This window comes from Bolinopsis microptera, chromosome 2 (assembly GCF_026151205.1).
Source record: "Bolinopsis microptera isolate Bmic1 chromosome 2, MBARI_Bmic_1.0, whole genome shotgun sequence".
NCBI classification, from domain to species: domain Eukaryota; kingdom Metazoa; phylum Ctenophora; class Tentaculata; order Lobata; family Bolinopsidae; genus Bolinopsis; species Bolinopsis microptera.
In genome coordinates this window covers 16176447-16198388 of record NC_087073.1, presented here as the reverse complement: position 1 = coordinate 16198388, position 21942 = coordinate 16176447, and the positions used below count along the sequence as shown (strand labels likewise).

General features: G+C 38.1%; 3 protein-coding genes and 1 long non-coding RNA gene across 4 annotated transcripts in view; 2 read left to right on the top strand and 2 right to left on the bottom strand.

The window, feature by feature from the left end:
• Nucleotides 1–21109, bottom strand: part of LOC134811047 (carbonic anhydrase 2-like) — a 56120-nt gene extending 35011 nt beyond the window's left edge. Inside the window, exon 1 of the mRNA XM_063817754.1 lies at nt 21086–21109. The gene's annotated coding sequence lies outside the window, so the exon portion shown is untranslated. The remainder of the gene's footprint in view (nt 1–21085) is intronic.
• Nucleotides 6234–12008, bottom strand: LOC134811048 (protein C1orf43 homolog). The gene is made up of 6 exons (XM_063817755.1): nt 11707–12008; nt 11409–11510; nt 10677–10827; nt 8078–8241; nt 7709–7957; nt 6234–6924 (listed from the first exon to the last, which is right to left on the bottom strand). The coding sequence occupies exons 1-6, from the start codon at nt 11764–11766 to the stop codon at nt 6847–6849; spliced, it is 804 nt and encodes a 267-aa protein (XP_063673825.1). The 5' UTR covers nt 11767–12008; the 3' UTR covers nt 6234–6846.
• LOC134811049 (uncharacterized) lies at nt 12540–14467 on the top strand. The gene is made up of 5 exons (XM_063817756.1): nt 12540–12816; nt 13027–13170; nt 13340–13462; nt 13667–13807; nt 14133–14467. The coding sequence occupies exons 1-5, from the start codon at nt 12708–12710 to the stop codon at nt 14249–14251; spliced, it is 636 nt and encodes a 211-aa protein (XP_063673826.1). The 5' UTR covers nt 12540–12707; the 3' UTR covers nt 14252–14467.
• Nucleotides 14802–16777, top strand: LOC134811477 (uncharacterized). The gene is made up of 3 exons (XR_010159816.1): nt 14802–14917; nt 15894–16040; nt 16195–16777. It is a non-coding gene; the product is annotated as an uncharacterized LOC134811477 (long non-coding RNA).
• Nucleotides 21110–21942: the final 833 nt, after the last annotated feature.

The following is a 21942-nucleotide window of genomic DNA, read 5'->3' as shown; positions in this document are numbered from 1 at the left end:
GTTGTGATTGAAATTTTTTGATGCGGTAAAAAGTATCGTTTTGGGGCTATATCTCTATATGATGAAGAGAAATTAAAACATAACTGATGCTTAAAATTTCCTCGAACAAAGCTTTCGACTAGCGGCGGGTTTCTAGTCTATATTATATTTTAAACTTGACGAAATTTCCCCGGCAACGGGGACATAGAAGAAAAAACACCGAAAATCGACCTCAAAATGACCCTCTGGTGATGCCAAACCCAGCTCGCAAATGGAGTTGAAACCTCGCCATTTTTAGCAGGGTTGTAGAAAAAGGATAGGAATAGGCTATAGCATTCTTAGAATTTTGATTTAGGCTTTAGATTTTTTATAATTAACGTCGGAAGTGAGGTAAAATAACCGTTAGAATAATGTCGTTATTTTAGCAAAGGTTTACTGCGCTGTTGCGTAGCAACGTTAAAATGCACGTGCGCGAGCAAAAACATCTTAACTACGCGCGTTGTTATGCTGTATGCTACGTCATAATTTCAAAACTAGCTCACATTTACGCTCACGCTATGACTTATATTCATAACTTTGGTTGTGATTGGTATTTTTTGATGCGGTAAAAAGTATCGTTTTGGGAATCCGAATACTAACAACGCTGTCGCCATTGTTAGATAAATTCCATTATGTCTACAGTATAACAGAGCTATATGATGAAGAGAAATTAAAACATAACTGATGCTTAAAATTTCCTCGAACAAAGCTTTCGACTAGCGGCGGGTTTCTAGTATATATATATAACAGGGAGGAAGCTATAGTACTAGTAGTATTGTTAGAAAAAAGTTGTAATTATAATCGCATCCAAAAATATCCATTCCAACCGAAAATATAGCCGATTTAAATATAAAACACTTTAAACATAACATAATTATCACAAAACCGATCAAAATGTAATAATGAAAAAAAAACCCTTGATAGTTAGTTTTATTTTACCCTCCATCAAAAGACAGAAAGGGTAGGTGGAGTCTACCATCGACCTAAAGTATCCATATAATGTATACCAGGTCAAAGGATAGTTTAAACTTAAAGGACGTTATTGTTCAAACATAATTGAAAAATTAGAAATGATCTGTTAGCCTCACTTTACCTGCATTAAAAGGGAAAAAAGGACTTAACTAGTTCAGGGTATTACAATTTGTCGTTGGCCCAATGCCCATACCTAAACCAGGGAATTTACGGAAATTATCTTTATTGCTCATCTCAGGAGCTGAGCAGTAGTAACTGCAGACACAGTTATTACAGCAGGTAATATTAGTGTATTTAGGCCAATGTTAAATGGTCAATGGCCATAGTTGATCATATTTTGTTTTATACTATTACTTATAGTTGTGCCTCGCCGCTTAGGATTAGGAACCAGATAGCGCCGTTTGTTGTACCGTGTAACGCCGTTCTAGACCCGCGGTTTTACTCAAAAGTGGTCACTAGCCATAAGCCAGTTACTAAAGACAGCCTGCTCTAGCATGCGAAAGACTGTCGTGGACTGGCTCCTGGTGATTAATATATATAAGGGTTCGTTCACACTTCACATATTACTTCTTCTGATACATGATAATCTGAGTGGTCGGCGTCGACTGTAAGCCTTCCTTACGGTGGCTTTCACAACGCATCCTATTTCTCCAACTCCTGCTGCTGGACTCTGGAGAGAGAGACTTCCAAATGCAAATTATATACCATAAATATATTACACATAGATATCGACAACAGCAAACAGACTCCGAGAGTCTTGATTCTTGAAACTCTGTTACCACCGCCCCTGGTGCAACCCCGCCGGGTTAACGTTACTGGGCCGCGCTCAGCCTGTTATTCCGCCGAATCTCTATGTTTATGAACATGATAGCCTGATCAGGTCCCCAGGTAAGGTTAAGCATTTCGATCTGGTATGGATCACCTTCTGAAACCCATCAGGCAGCTAGGCCAGAGATTTTAAAATAGAAGGATTTTTTGTTAATGAAAATCGAAGCGAATATCATGTTTACCTGAGGACCCCAGGCTATTATGTTCATTAACATAAAGATTTGGCGGAATGACAGGCTGAGCGCGGCCCAGTAAATATCATGTAAGTGTAACCCTATGTTTTTGATGACGCTAAACACGATAAAACTGGTTATAATGATCATACTTCAGGGGAAATTGCTTTAAAATGCAATTGAATGTAATCAATTTATTATGAGCTGAGCAGCTTATCGGTTGGTAAAGCATACTGCAGCATCTCTGCGAATCCTTATAATTGTAAACAACGAATCCTGTACTTCTCAGGTTGTGTGCGTGGTTATGCTGTTATGGGACAGATCTCAGGTTGAAAAGACGAAGGAATTATTTTTCCGAATATTTGATAAAGTTTCAGTTTAAAAAAATACAGAGTTAGATATCTACAAATAATATAACAACAAAGCCGTTGCTTATTGCAAATTCTTATTTTTCGCGCAATTTGCACGTATGCACTCATTATTTGGCAACATTACAGCAAATTAAAATGAGCGTGCAATTGCGTAGTAATCGCACAGTAAACCATGGCAACCCTACATAAAATGTTGACAGTTGTCTCAATTTGCACGTGGGCGGTCATAGACAATAAAGAAAACTTGGATTATAATATGGAGTGATCATAGGTAGTGCGCCATCGACAGTGAGCCGCGCGTGCCGATTGTAGGATGGTTTTTTAGCGCTAATTTCGGCCAGCACAATTTTCTTCAAACAAATAGATATTGAGTATCCTTCCCGACCTCCAATTGCAACAAAAATTGGTAGGCTTACTTAAAGACTTACAAGGAAAGTGTCCGAAAAATTTAAAGCATATCCAACCATCAGACATTATGTTACAGCTAAAAGTAGCGTATTTTTCCCCATTTTGATCACTATATCAACTCCGATATCCACAAAATTTTTCGGACAGTTGTGAAAGCCCTATTGGAAGGTCGTCGCCAATTTCCAGAATGATCTCATTTAAGGAACTGAAGATAAATCCGAATAATACGACAAAAATTGTCAAATTTGGACGAATTTGGTCAAATTACGCGACTTTTACAGCTACTTTTGCTCCAAAAGCCGCGCACCATCAAATATGGCACCTAGGCGAAACTCACTGATCTTTCCAAAAAGGTATGACAAATTTGGTATTGGGGAAATTCTCACAATCTCTAGAAAACAGTGGTACAAAAATTTTTAAAATCCGAGCAAGTTTATTATTATCGTGCACCTCCTAGTGATCATTTCTCAAAAAGCTTTCTCGATTTAATTTTAACCATGAAGTTATCAGATTACATAAACGGAACTCTTACCACCCTTCCAAGCCATCCTCCGTAAAACAAGGATATTCTTCGTTTTTTAATGTTCCACAAGGAGCAACGACCATTGCATGTCATGGAACAGATATTGCAAGCCGCAGATAAAATGGTCAGCCATTTCACATTTCAGCTCCCTTCAAGTTCATGAAGTTTACAGCCGAACAGAGTTCTTCTCATCTTCCAACTTCACCAAGTAAGTTGAGATGCGCCAATGAGGATATGAAAGCCGGGCATCATATTGTGGTGTCAGACGAGAGGCTCAAAACCCAGGAGCCAGTAAAAAGAAAAAATTCAACAAGCTGTTGAATTAAAGAAAAAAATTTATTATCCTTCTGCATTCTGCCTCATTTTAAATTTTATGATATTGAGTTTATTCTTGACTAATTTAACACTAACAGATTTCACCTGGTGATCTGCAGACAGCAGTACCAAGTACAGTCGTGATCAATTTAATTTTACGCACATTAACATTATCGATGTTGATTATAAGTATAACAATTTTTCAAAGGATGTCTTAATTCCATGCACAATGCAAGTGCTTTGCAGAGCAACGATCTGGAAGGGTTGACATCGTCAATCAATTGTAGAGCTGGCTAGTCCCTTCCTTTGCATAGGTTTATATTAGAAACAACCAGCGCATGTACCTCCCGTTCGAGCTTAAAGTTAACTTGTATCACGTCGAGTGACCCCACGGTCGTTTCACTATGGTGTAAAGTTTTTACGATACAGGGCCGGGGAGCCGCGCACTCGTGCGCGGCGGGTCATACAACGTATGACAAAAGTTAACGGGTGATACTGATCGTTTGATACATGTTTCGTATCCAAATATCACCTTCGGCGGCGCGCGCTTCGCGCGCGAAAAGTGGCATGCAACGTATGTCAACTGATCGTAAAATATTTGTTTCGACGAGTCCAACTCGGCGCGCGTCCTGGTAAGTTATAAACCTACAAGTTCGAGCCACCCACCTCACACTGCGTGGAGGTTCGGTGAGGTTTTCGTGGGGCTTCACATATTACGTAACGGTTTACGGTAATCAGTCGAGGGGGGTTTCCAAATGCTATAGTGTTACTGGGCCGCGCTCAGCCTGTCATTCCGCCAAATCTATATGTTAATGAACATAATAGCCTGGGGTCCTCAGGTTACTATAGTGTAATTTAGACAAAATGTGTAAAACTGATTACGGAGGGGGCCGGAAGTTAAAAATCATCCAAAAGTGATTAAACGTAATATAATATGTTTGCTCTAACCACAAACCAGAGCCCTCTCGCTTGCACTTGCAGTAGCGCGCGACCGCAGTACGCGTATGGCGTAGACACTAGACTCATAGTCATGGCTACTGCTAGGTGAAGTAATATAAATATAATATGTGAATGACCCCTTTGTGTTAGTCGGCACTTCGAAAGTGGTCAGTAACCTGCTAGTTACCGGTTAGTGATTGTAGGTTGATAACCTATTTAATTAGTATTGTAAGAAGTGTTTCTTACCATTCTCCATTAAAAGCCTCACTTTTAGTTACCATGACAACTGAGAAAGGCACCTCAGCATTGCGAGCTAATTAACACCTTTACTTTTGTTATCTGATATCGGGAGTGCGTACTAAACTCCAATATATAATCGCAGAGAATTACAACCAGAGTCAAGAGAGTCATCGTTGTTATTTACCTGGGGACCTCAGGCTATTATATTTATGTTCATAATCATATTATCAATTATAGAAATATAGGCGGAATGACAGGCCGAGCGCCGCCCAGTAACGTTGTTATAATTATATAAACTCAAAGGGAGTTCAATCTTGTTTGGGACAACTTGACGAATAGTTCAGCTTCCTCAAATTGTTTAAGACTTGCTGATTCTCCCTTCATGCATGGAGATACATACAACATAGTCTTGGCTCTTAAAATTGGACGGCCTCACGTGCTAAGTCAGGTCGTCGGGCCTTGTTTATGTTATCCTAAGTAGAGGAAGTTTTGTTAAAGCCTTGTCGACACTTCTATCTTTTACCACCTATCTTCGAGTTTCATTTATCATCTTCTTCGACAAACTTATCAATTGCCGTTAGCTGAAGCTCTCCCTCTCGTTCGTTCGCATATTACGTAATACATTTTTTGGCAATTTTTACCCCCCCCCCCTCCGTAATCAGTTTTACACATAGCTATTGTGTCAAAATTACACTAGCGTAATCATTCGGAACCCCCCCCCCCCCTCAGCTGATTATGTAATATGTGAACGACCCCTAAGAGTATCCCCCGTTAAGCTAGTGACCCGTTAAGCTAGTGACCACTTATAGTGGTCGTTCACATATTACGTAATCAGCTGAGGAGTGAGGAGGTGGGGGCTTACCGAATGATTACGCTAGTGTAATTTTGACACAATAGCTATGTGTAAAACTGATTACGGAGGGGGGGGGGGGGGGGGGGGGTAAAAATGTTCCAAAAAATGATTACGTAATATGTGAACGACCCCTTACCGGCCGGTTACGGTGATTATCGTGGCCGTGTGTGCATCAAGTTAAACTGTGCGGGAAGTGATCATTGTGCATCAACCGTGTGCCAACTGTTCATTCGGTATATCAATCGTGTGCTGACCGTGTTTCGGTAAATTATCGAGTTTTGGGAGCAAGACACTAGCAGTTTACACATTCATATTAGTGCAGTAGCACTAGTTACACAACTTTACTCTTCCCGACTATAAGTATATACTCATTACCAATGACCCTAATTAGGCTCGTTTACTGTATGTCAACCTCTAAAAGTAAAACCACTTTGCCATTTCAGACATCATTTCTCCCAACTGTTAAAGTCACTTTAACCCCCTTACTTGCATCAGCATTACTACCATAAACCATTACCCCACGATGTTCGTCAGAAGGTGTTTAATTTTCACTTTATTTCCTGAGATTGGTAAGAAAAATAGAACAAAATAGCTGCATGAAAAGTAATATTAGTCCAAAAATCAATCAACAAAAATCTCTGAAATATATTCACAAAACTCGAAAAATAAATTCTCGAAATGCAATTGAACCGCTGAAATTAGAACTAATTTTCAAATTTTGTGCCTCGAAAAATTGCCATCATTAACTCATAATTTTATTATAAAGAAAGTAAAAGGGCGGGAAAACCAGTTAACAAAAGTAGTTTAAGTCTTACAATCTCAAGAATGAATTATGCATTTAAAACTATTATTAGGATAACGCTTATTTGACACTTATAAATTGTAACAAGAAGGGATCTAAAAATCAAAGATCTTGAAAAGATGTGATCTCCTAAACTAATTTTCTATCATTGCTATAAATTTCAATTTCGATTCATAGCTGACATTATAAGATCCGGGTAAAGTACGGTCTATCGAAATTTTCAAAATCAACATATATATAAACATAATCATTACAGATATCTAGTAACATTTTTAACAGATTATATTAAAGGGATATTAAGATTTAGATTCCAGATCTAAAGTTTCTACATTTAATTATCCTGTTCTTTATAACAAATAATTAATGTCCTAATCCTACCCCTGTCCCCCTGTCCCCGGCTGAAGTCACGACAGATCGAGAGATGACGGTCGTTCCATGTGACCTGTTAAGGACCCGGCCACGTCAGGCTCAGATAGGGACAACTGAAATATAAACGTCGTGTTAAACATTTGGGGCAGTGACCGAGGCCGAGAGTGCCCTTTTTCCCACGGTTTGTCAAATAATGTCGTATATTGTCATTCCCCGTCATTCCCTGTCAAAAATTGTCATTCCCTGTCAAATCTTGTCGTATATTGTCAATTCCTTGTCAAAAATTGTCATTCCCTGTCAAATCTTGTCGTTTATTGTCAATTCCCTGTTAAAAATTGTCATTCCATGTCAAATCTTGTCGTATATTTTCAATTCCCTGTCAAAAATTGTCATTCCCTGTCAAATCTTGTCGTATATTGTCAATTCCCTGCCAAAAAATTGTCATTCCCTGTCAAATCTTGTCGTATATTGTCAATTCCCTGCCAAAAATTGTCATTCCCTGTCAAATCTTGTCGTATATTGTCAATTCCCTGTCAAAAATTGTCATTCCATGTCAAATCTTGTCGTATATTGTCAATTCACTGTCAAAAATTGTCATTCCCTGTCAAATCTTGTCGTATATTGTCAATTCACTGTCAAATCTTGTCGTATATTGGCACATATTGTCACATATTGTCGTAAACTTGTCATGACATTGGGCACTCTCGGTCACTGCCCCATTTGGAGTGGTTCGACACCAACACCGCCATCAAAAAATGTTCACATCCACTTAATTACTAATACACTAGGTCCCTTGATGGACCAATTGTTCTGAGTACACAGACTTTCTCATAACTCATAACATTGACACCGTCACAGTGTGACGTCATTGTGACGTCATTGTGACGTCATACTTACGTCAATGAGATCTCTACTCTCGCTGATATTAAGATCAGAACGTCTGTTGATGGAGATACTGCTGCTCCTGGCCAGTGAGCTGAACTCTGGGGCCCTGCCCGGAGTTGACAGCCACTTAACTAGATCATCTTGGTCGATATCTGTACTTTCTGGGCCCTCCGCAAAGTCCTCTGGATCCAAAATAGAGAGTCTGTTTATCAGGTCCATCAGAGTGTCTATGAAAACTTTCTTCTCGTTCTCGTTGTACGGCTGAAATAGAATTGGTTGGTGATTGAGATTCTATATAAACTGAGAAAATCATTAATTTTAATAGAGCAGGAGCAGAGAAAGGATGAATCCTAACGAGCAGCACAATACACACTGCTGTACCTGAGCACCGTATCTTGCCCTCTCGTAAGAGTCCAATAAAGCAAGGCAGACATCGTCCACCTGGCCGAGTGGGGCATTAGGACGGGACATTATGTACAGGAACTCTCGGACACTGTGCTTCTTGGATTTCTGCCAAGTCGGCAATATCTCTTTCACCATCCGATCTGATGAGAAATACGTTGTCAGTTTACTGGAAATAATAACATCAGTATTCGTCTTGGAGGCATTGGTAGCCCACACCACTATTACATTATACAAACTTACAAAGCTTCAATACCAGATGGTCGGTAATTAGTATTAGTATTTGTAATTAGTAAGGGGCGTAAGAACCTTGGTAATAGCAGCCTAATCTCAGCTCACTGGAAGCGCTAGTCCGTAATACAAATACTCAGCTACTATTACACAGTTTACAGAACTCATTATATTTATAGAGACTTAGTTGAAGGAGGTTATATAATATATATTCAACACAGCTGAACAATAATTTACCGTGAGCATTTTCAGTTTTGAGGAGTGTCTGTGGTATAATACGGGCGACAAAGGAGAAATAATTGAGGAATCTTGTGTATTATCTTGGGGAGTAACTTAGACACGTTGAGTCATCAGGAATATTTAAATTGTTGTTCTCATCTGGAACTGATAACTTTTACTAGTATTAACATACTATACTTCAAATTTAAGTTACATCATGTAATGATTTTAAATATTAAATAACCAATTAACTTCCTTTATTACTCTCGTTGCCGGGTTACGCTTAACATACCTTAAAATAACTTATAAAGATAACTGCTAAGTGGCCTTTCATTATGAAATCAACGCAGTATGTTCATTAAGTAAGTCCCATAGTGCATTCTTCCAATAGATGACTTTTCATCGCCATTCCTTAGGGATTGCACAAGTAAATCTTCATAATATTGTTTCGCCATGTCCGATTATTTTCATTGGGTAAAAGCCATTCAAGTTTATTTTCGCCAACAGGCAACGTTACGCCACTGTCGGCACTATACCGAAAAAACCAGTCCCGAACTTTTACCGTTTTCTTAATTAAACCGCTCGGAAATTTCCCACACACAGAATTACTGGGGCTATTAGTATTGATATGTTATATGAGCGGATATACTATACGACTACGAGCACGACATAGGTGTGCTCGGTAGTTGAGAGTTACGGCATTCTTACAGTACGTGGTAGTAATAGGTGTTAAATGTTTATGACTGTATATGTATTTACTCCATTATAGATATGGCATAATTACCCCCTATGAAAGGTTTATACCTATCAAAAAGTCGAACGTAAGAGAGCTAGACAATAGCGTCATTATCAACTAAAGGACAGGGTCATGCGGCTCACAGATTGATTGATTGATTGATTTTGACCGTGTGTCGTATAGAAAGCTTCTTCATGCAAAATTAAACTAAGGAGGGCACGTGCATGAGTGGTTTTATTGCTTTTTATACTGCAGTGGCACTGCGAAGGACTCAGTTTTGCTTTCTAGTTATCCATTTGCCATGAAAAGTTTGTACCGCTCAAAGTCGAACAAAAGGTCTAGACAATAGCGTCATTCTTAACAAAAGGACAAGATCATTGTTAACAAAAGGACAAGATCATTGCTGACTGCAGTGCGTCATAAAGAAAGCTACCAAATTGATCTTTAAAGGAACGGTTTTCCTACTTTTTTATATTGTGGAGGCCTTAGTTTTGCTATTTAGTAATATATTTGTCATAGATCTTGATGTTTCGATCTTGAAGTTGAAAAGCTGCTTTCAAGCAAACTTCTATTTAAACGCTAACTGGCATAATGGTCGCGGCGTTGAACCCGCGGCCGCATTTGATATTTTAGAATCCAAGTGTTCGAAATATTTACCATTGTATGCACTAGGTCATTTGTAATATTTCATGTTTAACATTGTGTAATCATATAAACTGAGCCAAATATTCATAATATAGCAATATGACTCATGATTTGACGGTACCAGATTCTAAAATCTTAAATTTATATTGACAATTCACGTAAATATTTACCTAACAGCCCACTTGGCAAGACCGTAATTGCTAAATCATGTAAAATGGGGCGGGCTGCACCACCCTGTCCTAATTCTAATCATATTTCTAATTATAACTACGGTAGCGATGCCATAGTTCTGCAATATTCCATTTGTTTCGACCTATCATTTTGATTGTGGCTGCAAATAGCTTTGAAACAGGGTTTTGGAAAAATAAATTTATTACCGGTAAAATCGTGGTGGGTGTACCAAACATTTTCTAGTGAATTAATAGTAAATTGTGAATTCACATGTATAAGAATTGTCTTCAAGACCTGTCGTCGAAAATTTACCGCGATGCAAGAAAAACCCGCAATTTTTGTAATGAATCGAGACTGATGGAGACGCCCAACCCCCCCCCCCCCCCCCTCAATTTCAACAGGACACAACATTCTGAGTGCACCCTGAATATTCTGATTTAGAATTTCAGGTTTAGTTTCGTCTGCACATGGGCACGTTTTCTTCTAGAAGAATCGTACTCAAGAATGAAAATGTAAGACAAAAATAAGTATTAGCAGAGAGCTAATTCTTTAAAAATTCTGTAAGATAAAACTCACCTAAAGATCTCATAGAATCTACAGCAATCATGCGATGTGAAAGGTCGGAGTCGGGAGACTCGCCTTCTTGTCCTTCAACCGCCAAAAACCGTGGTTGTACCTTGATCTCTGCTACCCTACCAAGACCGACTTTTATTTCCTCCTTCATAGCCTGATGGAAGGGTTTTTATTAGACACAAATCAGTATTTCTTATACCGAATTAATCCGCAGCCGGCTGGAAGTTATTTTGAAAGAGGAACTAAATCACCTTGAACTAAATTAAATTCCGCGGGCGAAAATCGTAGACCAGTTTGAATGAGGAATTTTCCGTGGGATAGTGCCAGATGCTCAGCGAGATTCTTCGTCCACATAGTATGGTCATGTGATATATTTTAGGGAAAGAATATTAAATCGCCGGGTAGAAATCTAGATGATGGCATTGGCAATTTAGGTATTTGAGGAAAATTAATGCGACTCAAACTACTTTTCGGGCAAAAACCGCAAATTTAAGGTAAAATTAGAAAATATTCAACCCATGCCAGTTAGTTATGAAGAGAACACGTTTGAGTTTAAATAGATTGGTTATTTTTAGAGAAAAATGTATCACCTGAGCGAAACACATGACGTCATGCTCATACTACATTGATTTCACGGTTAAAATTTACACAACAGAACAAGGTGTCTCAAGACGAAAATAATACCCTTATTTTTCAACCATTGATAAACGTCAACAACATCATAAATAATCCTACCAAGTTAGATTCATCTCCGATGGGAGTGTGGGGAGTGGGGTACTGTCGGAGCTGGATACGGCGATTAGTTCGAAACAGTATCAGCACTATTATCAACCCAACCTGGCAACAATGTTAGCATGTGACTTAAAAAACAATGTGGTTAACAATAATCCCAATGATTATAAGTATAACGAATCAACATGGAGTAATATTAAGTAGTATAAATTTGAGCCAACAGTTGGCCAACACTGGCTCTACCTTTCCCATTTTAAATTTATCTCCCGAATAACTGCTGCCAAAACTCCAACCTACTCACCAAAACAGCATACACCACGATGATTAGGATGATATTCTGACTGATACCAGCAGCTGCCATCTTCAGTTAAATCACCCCACTTGATCTTGAGTGAGATTGGTCCTCTTCAGCCCTCTTAACAAGTCTCTGACGGTGGTCTGCAGGAGGACGGATGTTCCCTTGTATATTCTATATGGCTATTGTAAGCAATTGGTATTCGGTTGCAATACTCTAAATAAGCTGTAAATCCATCGTCCGTGAGCTGCCTCAACACAACTAATTACTGCTCAATCATGCCATTTAGCCATCTTGCCTAACAGAGTGGAATATTTAAAGTTTTGTAAATATCGATCAATAAATAGTACCGTGTAATAAATTGAGTTATCTAGATATTTTCGATTTTTTCTGCATTGAACGATCATAATTTCATTTTCCAACAACGCAGCATACCTAACAAAAGATCCATGGAGATTTTTTTAAGAACGAAGTTTTTGAATTTTGATAAAGTACGAAGTAATTATAGCATTAATAAACACTGTCGTGTGCTCGCTGGGTGGTTGTCTAGAGTATAAAGATTAAAGATGCACCGCACGGTACGAAGCCATGATTTTGAGTCAGAGATTTCTATTTCGCGTAAGTTGCGGAAGATTTGAAAGATGCATCAAAGGTGACTTAATTCTAGGTCATCCGAGTGTCTCCGTATCTCCGGAATTCAATGCAGGGTAACAGTTATATCACCCTCACATTAAGATTTGAGCAGTTAATTTGACATTACGCCAGTCACTAACTAACAACTGTAGACTGAAACTAAATTAGATTTGCAGCAATCCCTGCCCTGCAAGAAGCCAGAGTATAGGGTCAAATCAGGGTAACTCGATATAAAGACAATCATTAATTTTAGTATGAAACTCAATATCGGGCTGCTGACTGTTTAGTGACAATTTCTATCGTTATAGTACTTTTTTGGTCGCTTCTGCAAAGTCTTTCAAGCTTGAACTTCTCAATTTGTTTGCAAGTTTGTAATGATTCGGGGCAGGTTTGTGCTGCTTAGCTTGATAGTGGTTTGTATTGCTGAATGTACCAGCGTTGGGGCGGGAAAAGAACACGAGGAGGAAGGATCCTCTACCACAAGTAATATTATTTAAATAGTACACAGTACACTGGATTACTGTTCATAAGAGAATTAAGATTTAAGGGTCTATAATATAAAATAGTAACACAATACGTAAGTACATAGATTATAGAATTAGAGAGTGTGCACATATCCTCTGATCAGGAGATGAGACATTATATTACATGTTATGGTTTGGTAATTGGTGTAATTCAGAGAAAACTTTACAGAGGTATCCAAAGACAACACCGAGGAACCGATCAAGGAAGAGTGCCGAGATAGAGCAAAGTGGTGTCCGTGTATGGTGGAAGATTGTCACAAGCGAAAAGTTGCCAAAAAGTGCCCTAAAACATGCAGATCTTGCATTAATGATGGTATCAACAACATATTATTTGTTTAGTTTTAAAATCCCATCTTTCCAAATAAGAATATAATACATGAAAACTATCCCATTTCTAGATTATTTTGTACCCCAAATATGTATTATAGGTCATAACTCTTACAAATATACGAACTAATAAATTGAAAGCATTTCACTGCCAGAAGATAAAGAGAAACGACCTGGGTTCTCAAGCTGGGGCGAAGAAGGAGATAAAGAAGAAGAGGAAGGAGATGAGGAATGGGGAGAGATAGAAGATTCAGAGACAGAAGAATGGGACAAAATAGGTTAGTTTACAATAAAAATATGTGGATTATGTGAAGGGCTGCAAGACATGTAATCTCTACATGTAATCTCTACAAGTGTATTGTGTAGTTAGCTTCTGAATCAAGTTGCAACGTACATTGATACTTATAACACACACAGTAGACTTAATATATAGAAATGATATAACTCAATATAAGTTAAATATGACAGAAGTATAATTTCAGAGGAGGATGCCGATAGGCCGGATGTATACTTATACGACTGCAGGAACCCAATAAACATGCTGGATTGTAGGTGTCTGGAAACTATCCTGCATAAGAAGTTCCTCTGTTACCACCAGGGGACACCACCTTATGGCAAATATGGTGAGTTAAAAGTTTATACTGGGCCTAGTCACATTATGAGGCTGGAAGTTGCATACTTGCAGTGGGGGGGGGGGGGGGGGGGGGGGGTGCGGGCGGGCGTTCTAAGTTGTACCTCTTTATAATCTATCCACAGATAGTGCCATAAGTATAAGTATGTATTATATAAGTACATGTATATTGATTAAGTATACAATTAGTCAATTATAATTGATAATAATTAATACACGCATTTTGTACATTCTCTATTATTATCTGATACCATTTTACCCATTATATGTATCACATGTATTACTAATGGAGAACAAACTAAAGACAATAATTGCAGACTCCTCGAAAGCCGCCCAGTATCACCACTACTGTTACTTGCTGGGTCACGAGAAAGAAAGGGGAAGAAAGCAATGCTGTAGAGCAGCTCAATCCTTTAAAGAAATCAGAGGATGTTGATTTTCGCTAAATATGATAATATTCTAATGTATACGATATGATAATTTTCGATAAGTTATAAGATTTTCGACTTACTTTTTTATGCCATTTAGTCGTTGAATTAAGGCTTACGTGTGATGTATGGAATATGTTATTGTACCTTCTTACCGAAATTTTACACTTTTACAGGGTTTACAGTGAAATTGTATGTATTAACCTCTCATAAAAACGTGCACATCGTGTAATTTCAATTATAGATCATTCTTTTTTATTGATAATAGTGAATCTCTGTTTATCAATTCGCATAGATAATGATCAAACTCATTTAAACCATTGGAATTAAAAATTAGCGTTTCAAAACAATTATACGAAAAATTAGAATATTTTTCGCCGAGAAGGAGATTTGTAAATTACACTTGAGTACAGTATGAGTAGATGTGAAACGTGTTCAAGTTAAACTCAAATCAGGAAAATCTAATTCTGGGAGAAGGAAACACAAACCGACGCGCCAGAGAAGATCACGCAAAGACGGGTATACTACCTCAACACCTCCACAACAAGTTTCATTACCAACTTGTCCAATATCCACTATGAATCCGTCTGTGATTTTGATCCTGTTGTCCGTAACAGCTGGTGCCCTTGTGGTATTAACCACAGATGTGGAGGAGGCGCAACACGCTCTTCAGAGTAAGTAACATTATCAACACTATAAATTCCCCAAAAAATTATCAATGAAACAAATAATTTTGGGGAATTTTGGGGAACTTTTTTTTGGGGAACTTCAGAAAGTTCCCCAAAATTCCCCAAAGTTCCCCAAAAAAATTATAATGCCAAACAAATTATCATGCTGCAAGTATCAACAAGAAAGTTAAGATTATACCTTATAATAACATACATGTTAACATTAATGGGTATTAATGTATATTAGAGAAATTTTGAATAATTTTGAATAATTTTGAATAATTTTGAATAATTTTAAATAATTTTGAATAATTTTGGGGAATTTTGGGGAACTTTGGGGAGTTTTGGGGAACTTTTTTTTGGGGAACTTCAGAAATCTTGGGGGACTTTCCCAAAGTTCCCCAAAGTTCCCCTTGGACCCCCCCTATCAACATTATCAACATTATCAGAGTAAATAACATTATCAACTCATTATCATCATCACACCAAATGTACTACTACCAGTATCACGTGATAGCTTACTCCATACCATGGCTCAAAGGTTTTAAAGACCGTAATCAGATATTATGTTGCACTAACAGCTGCCAGTAATTGTGTACCTATCATGAAACTCTTTACGGTAGAAATGCTCTAAGTTAATGATCGTAGAAAGTTAAACTGACCTTAGAATCGTGGCGCTGCGGCCTGAGTCCAATAGTAAGTATAGTAAAGATGTAATACTTTCAACATTACTGTTAGATACATAATAAACTAGAAATCAAATCATGAGCTCATGTTATATAATAACAAAAACGCCTCAATTGTGTGTTTACCTTCGTGTCTAATTAATACAATAAAACGTGTATCAGGAAAATAAATAATTCCTGGAAAATATAAGTATGTATATGCGGTGAACCAGGTCAGGGTGTTTATATTATATGTTATTATGTTTATGTTATATATTATATGTCTTGACTAATTGGACTTTGACAGTATTTTGAAGTTTCAGATCAAGTTCAATACGACAAATGCTTGTCGGAATGGACTTGCCGAGCGTGCTTGCCGAAGGGTGCCCAGGAGATTTACGATACCAAGTGCAGTGAATTCAAGCATTTACAATCTTTCAGCATTTCAAAAGTCTCTTTTGCCCGTACGTATTCTATAATCGATTTGCACGTATGCATTAAGCATTTATTACTTAGTTGTATGTTTTATTAATTATAAATGATTACGAATAGCATTAAATCGTTGTTATCATTGTACGTTAACATACTTTTGACACTGACAAAACATCTCGATTTCAGAGTGTAAAAGAAGAAACCGTCTAGCAAAATGCGAAAATTGGAATAAATTGTACCCATTGAGGGAATGCTGCCTCACATTGCATCACTGTGTAAATGAGTGTGCAGGAGCTTAAGTGAACCGCCAGGATGATGATTAATCACTCTACACTCGACTGCCACACGACTTTTTTAACGCGTTCTCTAGGTGGCCCTGAATAACTATTCGAAACCCTAACCCACTACACTGACCCCAACCCTAGCTGTCAGCCAATCCCTAACTGAAGCATATGCTAAAACACTAACCCTAACAAAAAATTAGACCAACTTCCTAATATGGTCATTTCAAGTGATCGAGACAGTTTTTCGCTGATATCTCGCCAGGGGAGAATTTTAACCCTATGTCATGTGGGGTGTTTCGAAAACAGCGTTCAAAAATACATTGATTGACGTTGTGTTCGACCGTCGATGCCCTTTTAGAAAAATCTTGAAGTTCGAATGTAGAGTGATTTAGAACGCTCGCAAGGGTGCAATAGAAAATATGTGTAGAAATGGGTAAACACTAAACAATAATGCCAGTGTCAAATTGTTTGATCCATAAAAAGTTTGAAGTTTTCTAGATATGAATAAAGAATGAATTTTTCATATAAAATTTTCCATAATTATTAGTATATCGATGACCCAAGAATCATTACAGTGCCCGCATTTAAGGGGGCATACACCAAATCTGTCCAGACCAAATGACCTCATAGGCATTTGGTATTTTTTTTCTCAAAATAATTTTTTTTGGTGTGGAAACGGTGCGCTAGAAGGTCACTGAACTGCCTATGAGGTCATTTGGTCTGGACGGCACAAACCACTGTTTTGGTGTATGCCCCCTTAAAATGTAGCCTATTTATCTTACTTATTAATTTGTTTATCTAATAATTGCAGTGTATTGAAATGGTAGTTTTATTTCTTCGTGTGATGGTTTAAATGGTAAAATAGAACAAAAATCTGAGTCCACCTTTAAAAAAAACGGACACGTTTAACAGAAAGTGAATAAATGCAAGGGACAATCCCACACACGCACTTCACGGAGACAAAGTATCTTATATAAGGTGATAACTTCCCTTTGTCAGTGAATTATATCAGTACTTAGACAAGTCACCCTCAAATATAGGTCAACTTTGAGACCTCCGGTTCAACGATCTATCTTTGATACCCACATAGAATCCTCACATTTAAAGACCATAGTAAATAAGGCTCGACAAAAAGCTGCCTGGGTTTTCAACTTTTCAGGTCGGATCACACTTTACAATGTACGATGCCTATTTTAGTATTTAGGGAGAGTATATTAAGAGAGCATGGCGTTTCTGAGATTTAGCTATAGTGCAAAGAGTTTTATCGGTGCAGGGGTTCAAGATGTGTTATCGATAGTTGCGCTCCATTAAAATATCGGAATGCCCTTGGATTGCAGGGCCCTCCGAATCCCGATACCAGAGTCAGATCTCGAATCGTAATATCGGGACTTTGTATCCGACTCCCAATACCAGAGTCAGATCTCGAATCACAGTTATTGTGCAACTCCATGTGGCTTTTAATACATATTATTACCGATACAATTCCAAAAATAAGGATTAATTTAAATTTTTTCGGCAAGTTCCTGCAGCCTTCCTAACACCCGGTTTTAGGCTAATGGGGAATTTTCAATTTAAAACCTCACAAATATATTTTCAAGATCAATCGCCAAGTGCAATGCATCGATTTCTGCTCGACTTCTAGCCCTGTTTGGCTCATTGGAAATAATATCTTGAACTAAGAGGCAGGTCTTTAGCTGACTGACCATAGTCTGATCTTAATGTTAGTAGACTAGCTAGGGGACTATACATTATAAATGTGTTAATTAAACCTTGAAGGATAGGGACTTTACAGTAATGGGAGCATGTTCAAAGCTTGCACATTTCCATAAAATATGTTAAACGTTTCTTTGGTTCGATCTCACATAGTAATAGGTATCTCCGTCTTGCCTATGCCTCTACTTGTAGGTCTTGCTTATGCCTCTACTTGTAGGTCTTGCTTATGCCTCTACTTGTAGGTCTTGCTTATGCATCTACTTGTAGGTGTAGGCTGGCAAGATACGTATCATCATTGCTTTGATTGTGTGTTCCCCTTTGGACAATTTTTTTGAAAACAGTATGGGGGGGGGGCAACCCCATGATGCAACTGAGTGTTATCACCCTGGCCAGACTAAATAGACCAATGAGACTAAATTGTAATATTATCAAGAATACAAAATCGGTGGATTCTCTACAAACTATTCTGAAGGAACATCCTTGATATGAAATGGAACAAATTATTTTACAGCTCAAATTGTCCTTCACTACTTGAAGTCAGCTACACGCCATTGTTGAAAGTCCACGGAGTCCGTGTCTACCAGTTACCACGTAGTACTGCTGAAGTGATCCTCAATGAACATGTAGACTTTCAAAACTCCTGTGACTCGCTATTGGGAAGGTATAAATTACACGTGGAGTATTTAAAACTCTTGTGGTCAACGACGACCATGCCGAACGAGTGGCACGTTTCCCCCAATTTTAGCATTTTCTGAGTGATATATCACTAAAGCCGTAAACGTTATGAACTTATCTGACCCGTTGTCACGAAACAACAACCTTTTCAACTATTGATAACTAACTAAAAAGTTCATTATGACGCCATACAAATTTATAAGTTAAAAATTTCGACGAAATTTCCAAAACCCTGTTTCAAAGCGACCCAGGGAGCGAGATTATTTAAAAATAACATTTTATCACTCATATCATATGTTTTAGCGGCGATGACAACTATTTGATACATCAACAGGAGGATAAAGATGAGAAGAAACAAAATGTTGGTGATTGTGGCCCTTGCCTTATCCCTAATAACAGGAAAAACTCAAGATGCTACTAAAGGACAGGAAGGTGAAACGACTGTTCCAAAACCTAGTACTACATTTCTAACTGATCCCACCAATACCAACACCGTACCGATACCGATACTTCTGTCTGATTTAAAGATTGCAGGCTATATCCTGCTACCGGTCGCAAGTCTCTTCGCTGTGGTGGATGGATTTCTACTGGGCCTTGTCTGTAAGAACTGGACGCGAATTAAAGACTCCCCCTACTGCAACTCCTGTCTGTTCTGCTTGCTGCTGACCTGTGCTGACCTGGCTCTCGCCGTTCTGCTGGGACTTCCCATAGGGATCAGGCTTACTTTTGAGGAAGAGCTCAGGAAAAATGAGTCATTGGTCTATTACACACAAAAGATAGGGTTCATCCTCTATGAATACCTCTTTTATCTTCGTATGCTGATAATTGTAGCACTCTCTGCTGACAGATGCCTCCAAATTATAAAGCCATTCCGGTACATGTCGGTAGCGACCAAGATAAGGATGAAAATAGTCTGTGGAGTGATACTTGTCCTACCTCTACTAAGAATGGTACCCGTTTTTCTTTCCCTACCTAAACACATGAAGTTACCTCTAAACAAGAGTGGTTCTTTACTTAACTGCATATACTACACAGAGCCACACGATGGAGAAAGGAAAATGTCTGGTTACTACAACCCAATAAGATGCGACCTCGATACTTCGATTGTCAGTGAAATCGTACCAGCTTTACATGAGGCAGAAGTGATCATCCCTGGGATCATTTCAGTAATTTCCTGGCTAATCATACTGATCTCCAATTTGATCATTCTGAAATTAGTGGTTCAGATGGGGTCGTCAGGGTACTACACAGTTCAACAAAGAGGCCAAATGAATAGGAAGCTGATACAAAGCTGCATTGTGGTCATGCTGGTAACTTCCTCCTTCGTCCTTACCAACTTCCCGGTTACATATGTCCGAATTACTACTTACATGTACCAGGAAGGCCTCCTTAATAATGTAAACTACCGGCGTGAGTTCTACTTTATTCTCTTGAGCTACAGTTCCCTCTTCTTTCACCCCTGGCTTCATGTTCTTAGGATGAGGAGCATCAAAGAGTTGGTCATTGGGATTAAAGACAAGGTGCGCATCTTGGGCAACGCAACACTATCTACTAGGGCATCCGCACAGACTATCCAACAGTCTAGCCAACGGTCCTCCCGCGCTGCTAAATCTGCCATGTCAGGATCGAAGCAGGTGGGTGGTTCTCCGAAAAAGCCGAGAGCAGATAAAACTACCAAACAGATTAAGAGCCCGACACTGGAAAAATTTCGTAAAAATACGAATGAAACCCTAGCATAGCATAGGATTGACCCGAAGAACCATATAGTAAAAGAAACTGAACTGTAAAACGTATAATTTAGGATATTCATTTCCGTTTATAAACAGTCTTCAACGAAATGATATTTTGCGATTTTCGCAGAAAAATATTTGATGCTTAATTATTCTTTATGATAGATAGATATGATCTTAAGGCCAGAGGGGGTAAGGGGTCAAAAACATCGACCAAAATATTATTTTCTAAATCAATATAATTTTTGATGACAAAATCATTGCTGCTATTCACATATTTGTAGCTGCTTAACTTTTTTTAATAATTGAGGTTAACCGATTTTCACAAAATTGACTACACAACATTGAGGTAATGAGGTTAATAAAATTGAGGTTAATGTTTTATTACACTCCATAATTTTTTGTTATTTCGGTCAGCAAATGTTAACTCTAAATTTTAGGTTCATAATCATCAGAAAAAGTAAATTCCAAACGTGATTAAATCAGGTTAACCTCTTTTTTTAGATATAGCGAGAATAGATCAAATGATAGAGCTATTATTTTTGATCGTTAGTTTACGGTATACACATTTCTAAATACTGATATCTGGATATTATCCGGTTGGAAGAGACAAGGACAAGTGAAACAAGGAAGTAAGGAGTAAGGGCAAATTTTCGGCGTCAACGCCATCTTCAGGCTCAAATTATTTGTTATATAGTAGTGTTGAAAGTATTAAAATATTTAATACTTTCAACTTTTTGAGGTTTTGATCTCCTTTTTAAAGGTTTTTTGAGCTAAAACCGCTCTTTTTAAGGTTTTTTTTTTGGCAATTTCACGATTTTTAAGGTTTTTTAAAGGTTTTAAGGTCCGCTCCCAACCCTGCTTATGCATCTACTTGTAGGTGTAGGAGTAGGACGTAGGCTGGCAAGATACGTACATCATCATTGCTTTGATTGTGTGTTCCCCTTTGGGAAATTTTTTTGAAAACAGTATGGGGGGGGGGCAACCCCATGATGCAACTGAGTGTTATCACCCTGGCCAGACTAAATAGACCAATGAGACTAAATTGTAATATTATCAAGAATACAAAATCGGTCACTTCTCTACAAACTATTCTGAAGGAACATCCTTGATATGAAATGGAACAAATTATTTTGCAGCTCAAATTGTCCTTCACTACTTGAAGCCAGCTACATGCCATTGTTTAAAGTCTACGGAGTCCGTGTCTACCAGTTACCACGTAGTATTGCTGAAGTGATCCACAATGAACATGTAGACTTTCAAAACTCCTGTGACTTGCTATAAATTACACGTGGAGTATTAACTCTTGTGGTCAACGACGACCATGCCGAACGAGTGGCACGTTTCCCCCAATTTTAGCATTTTCTGAGTGATATATCACTAAAGCAGTAAACGTTATGAACTTATCTGACCCGGTGTCACGAAACAACAACCTTTTCAACTAGTGATAACTAACTAAAAAGTTCATTATGACGCCATAAAAATTTAAAAATTTAAAAATTAAATCGACGAAATTTCCAAAACCCTGTTTC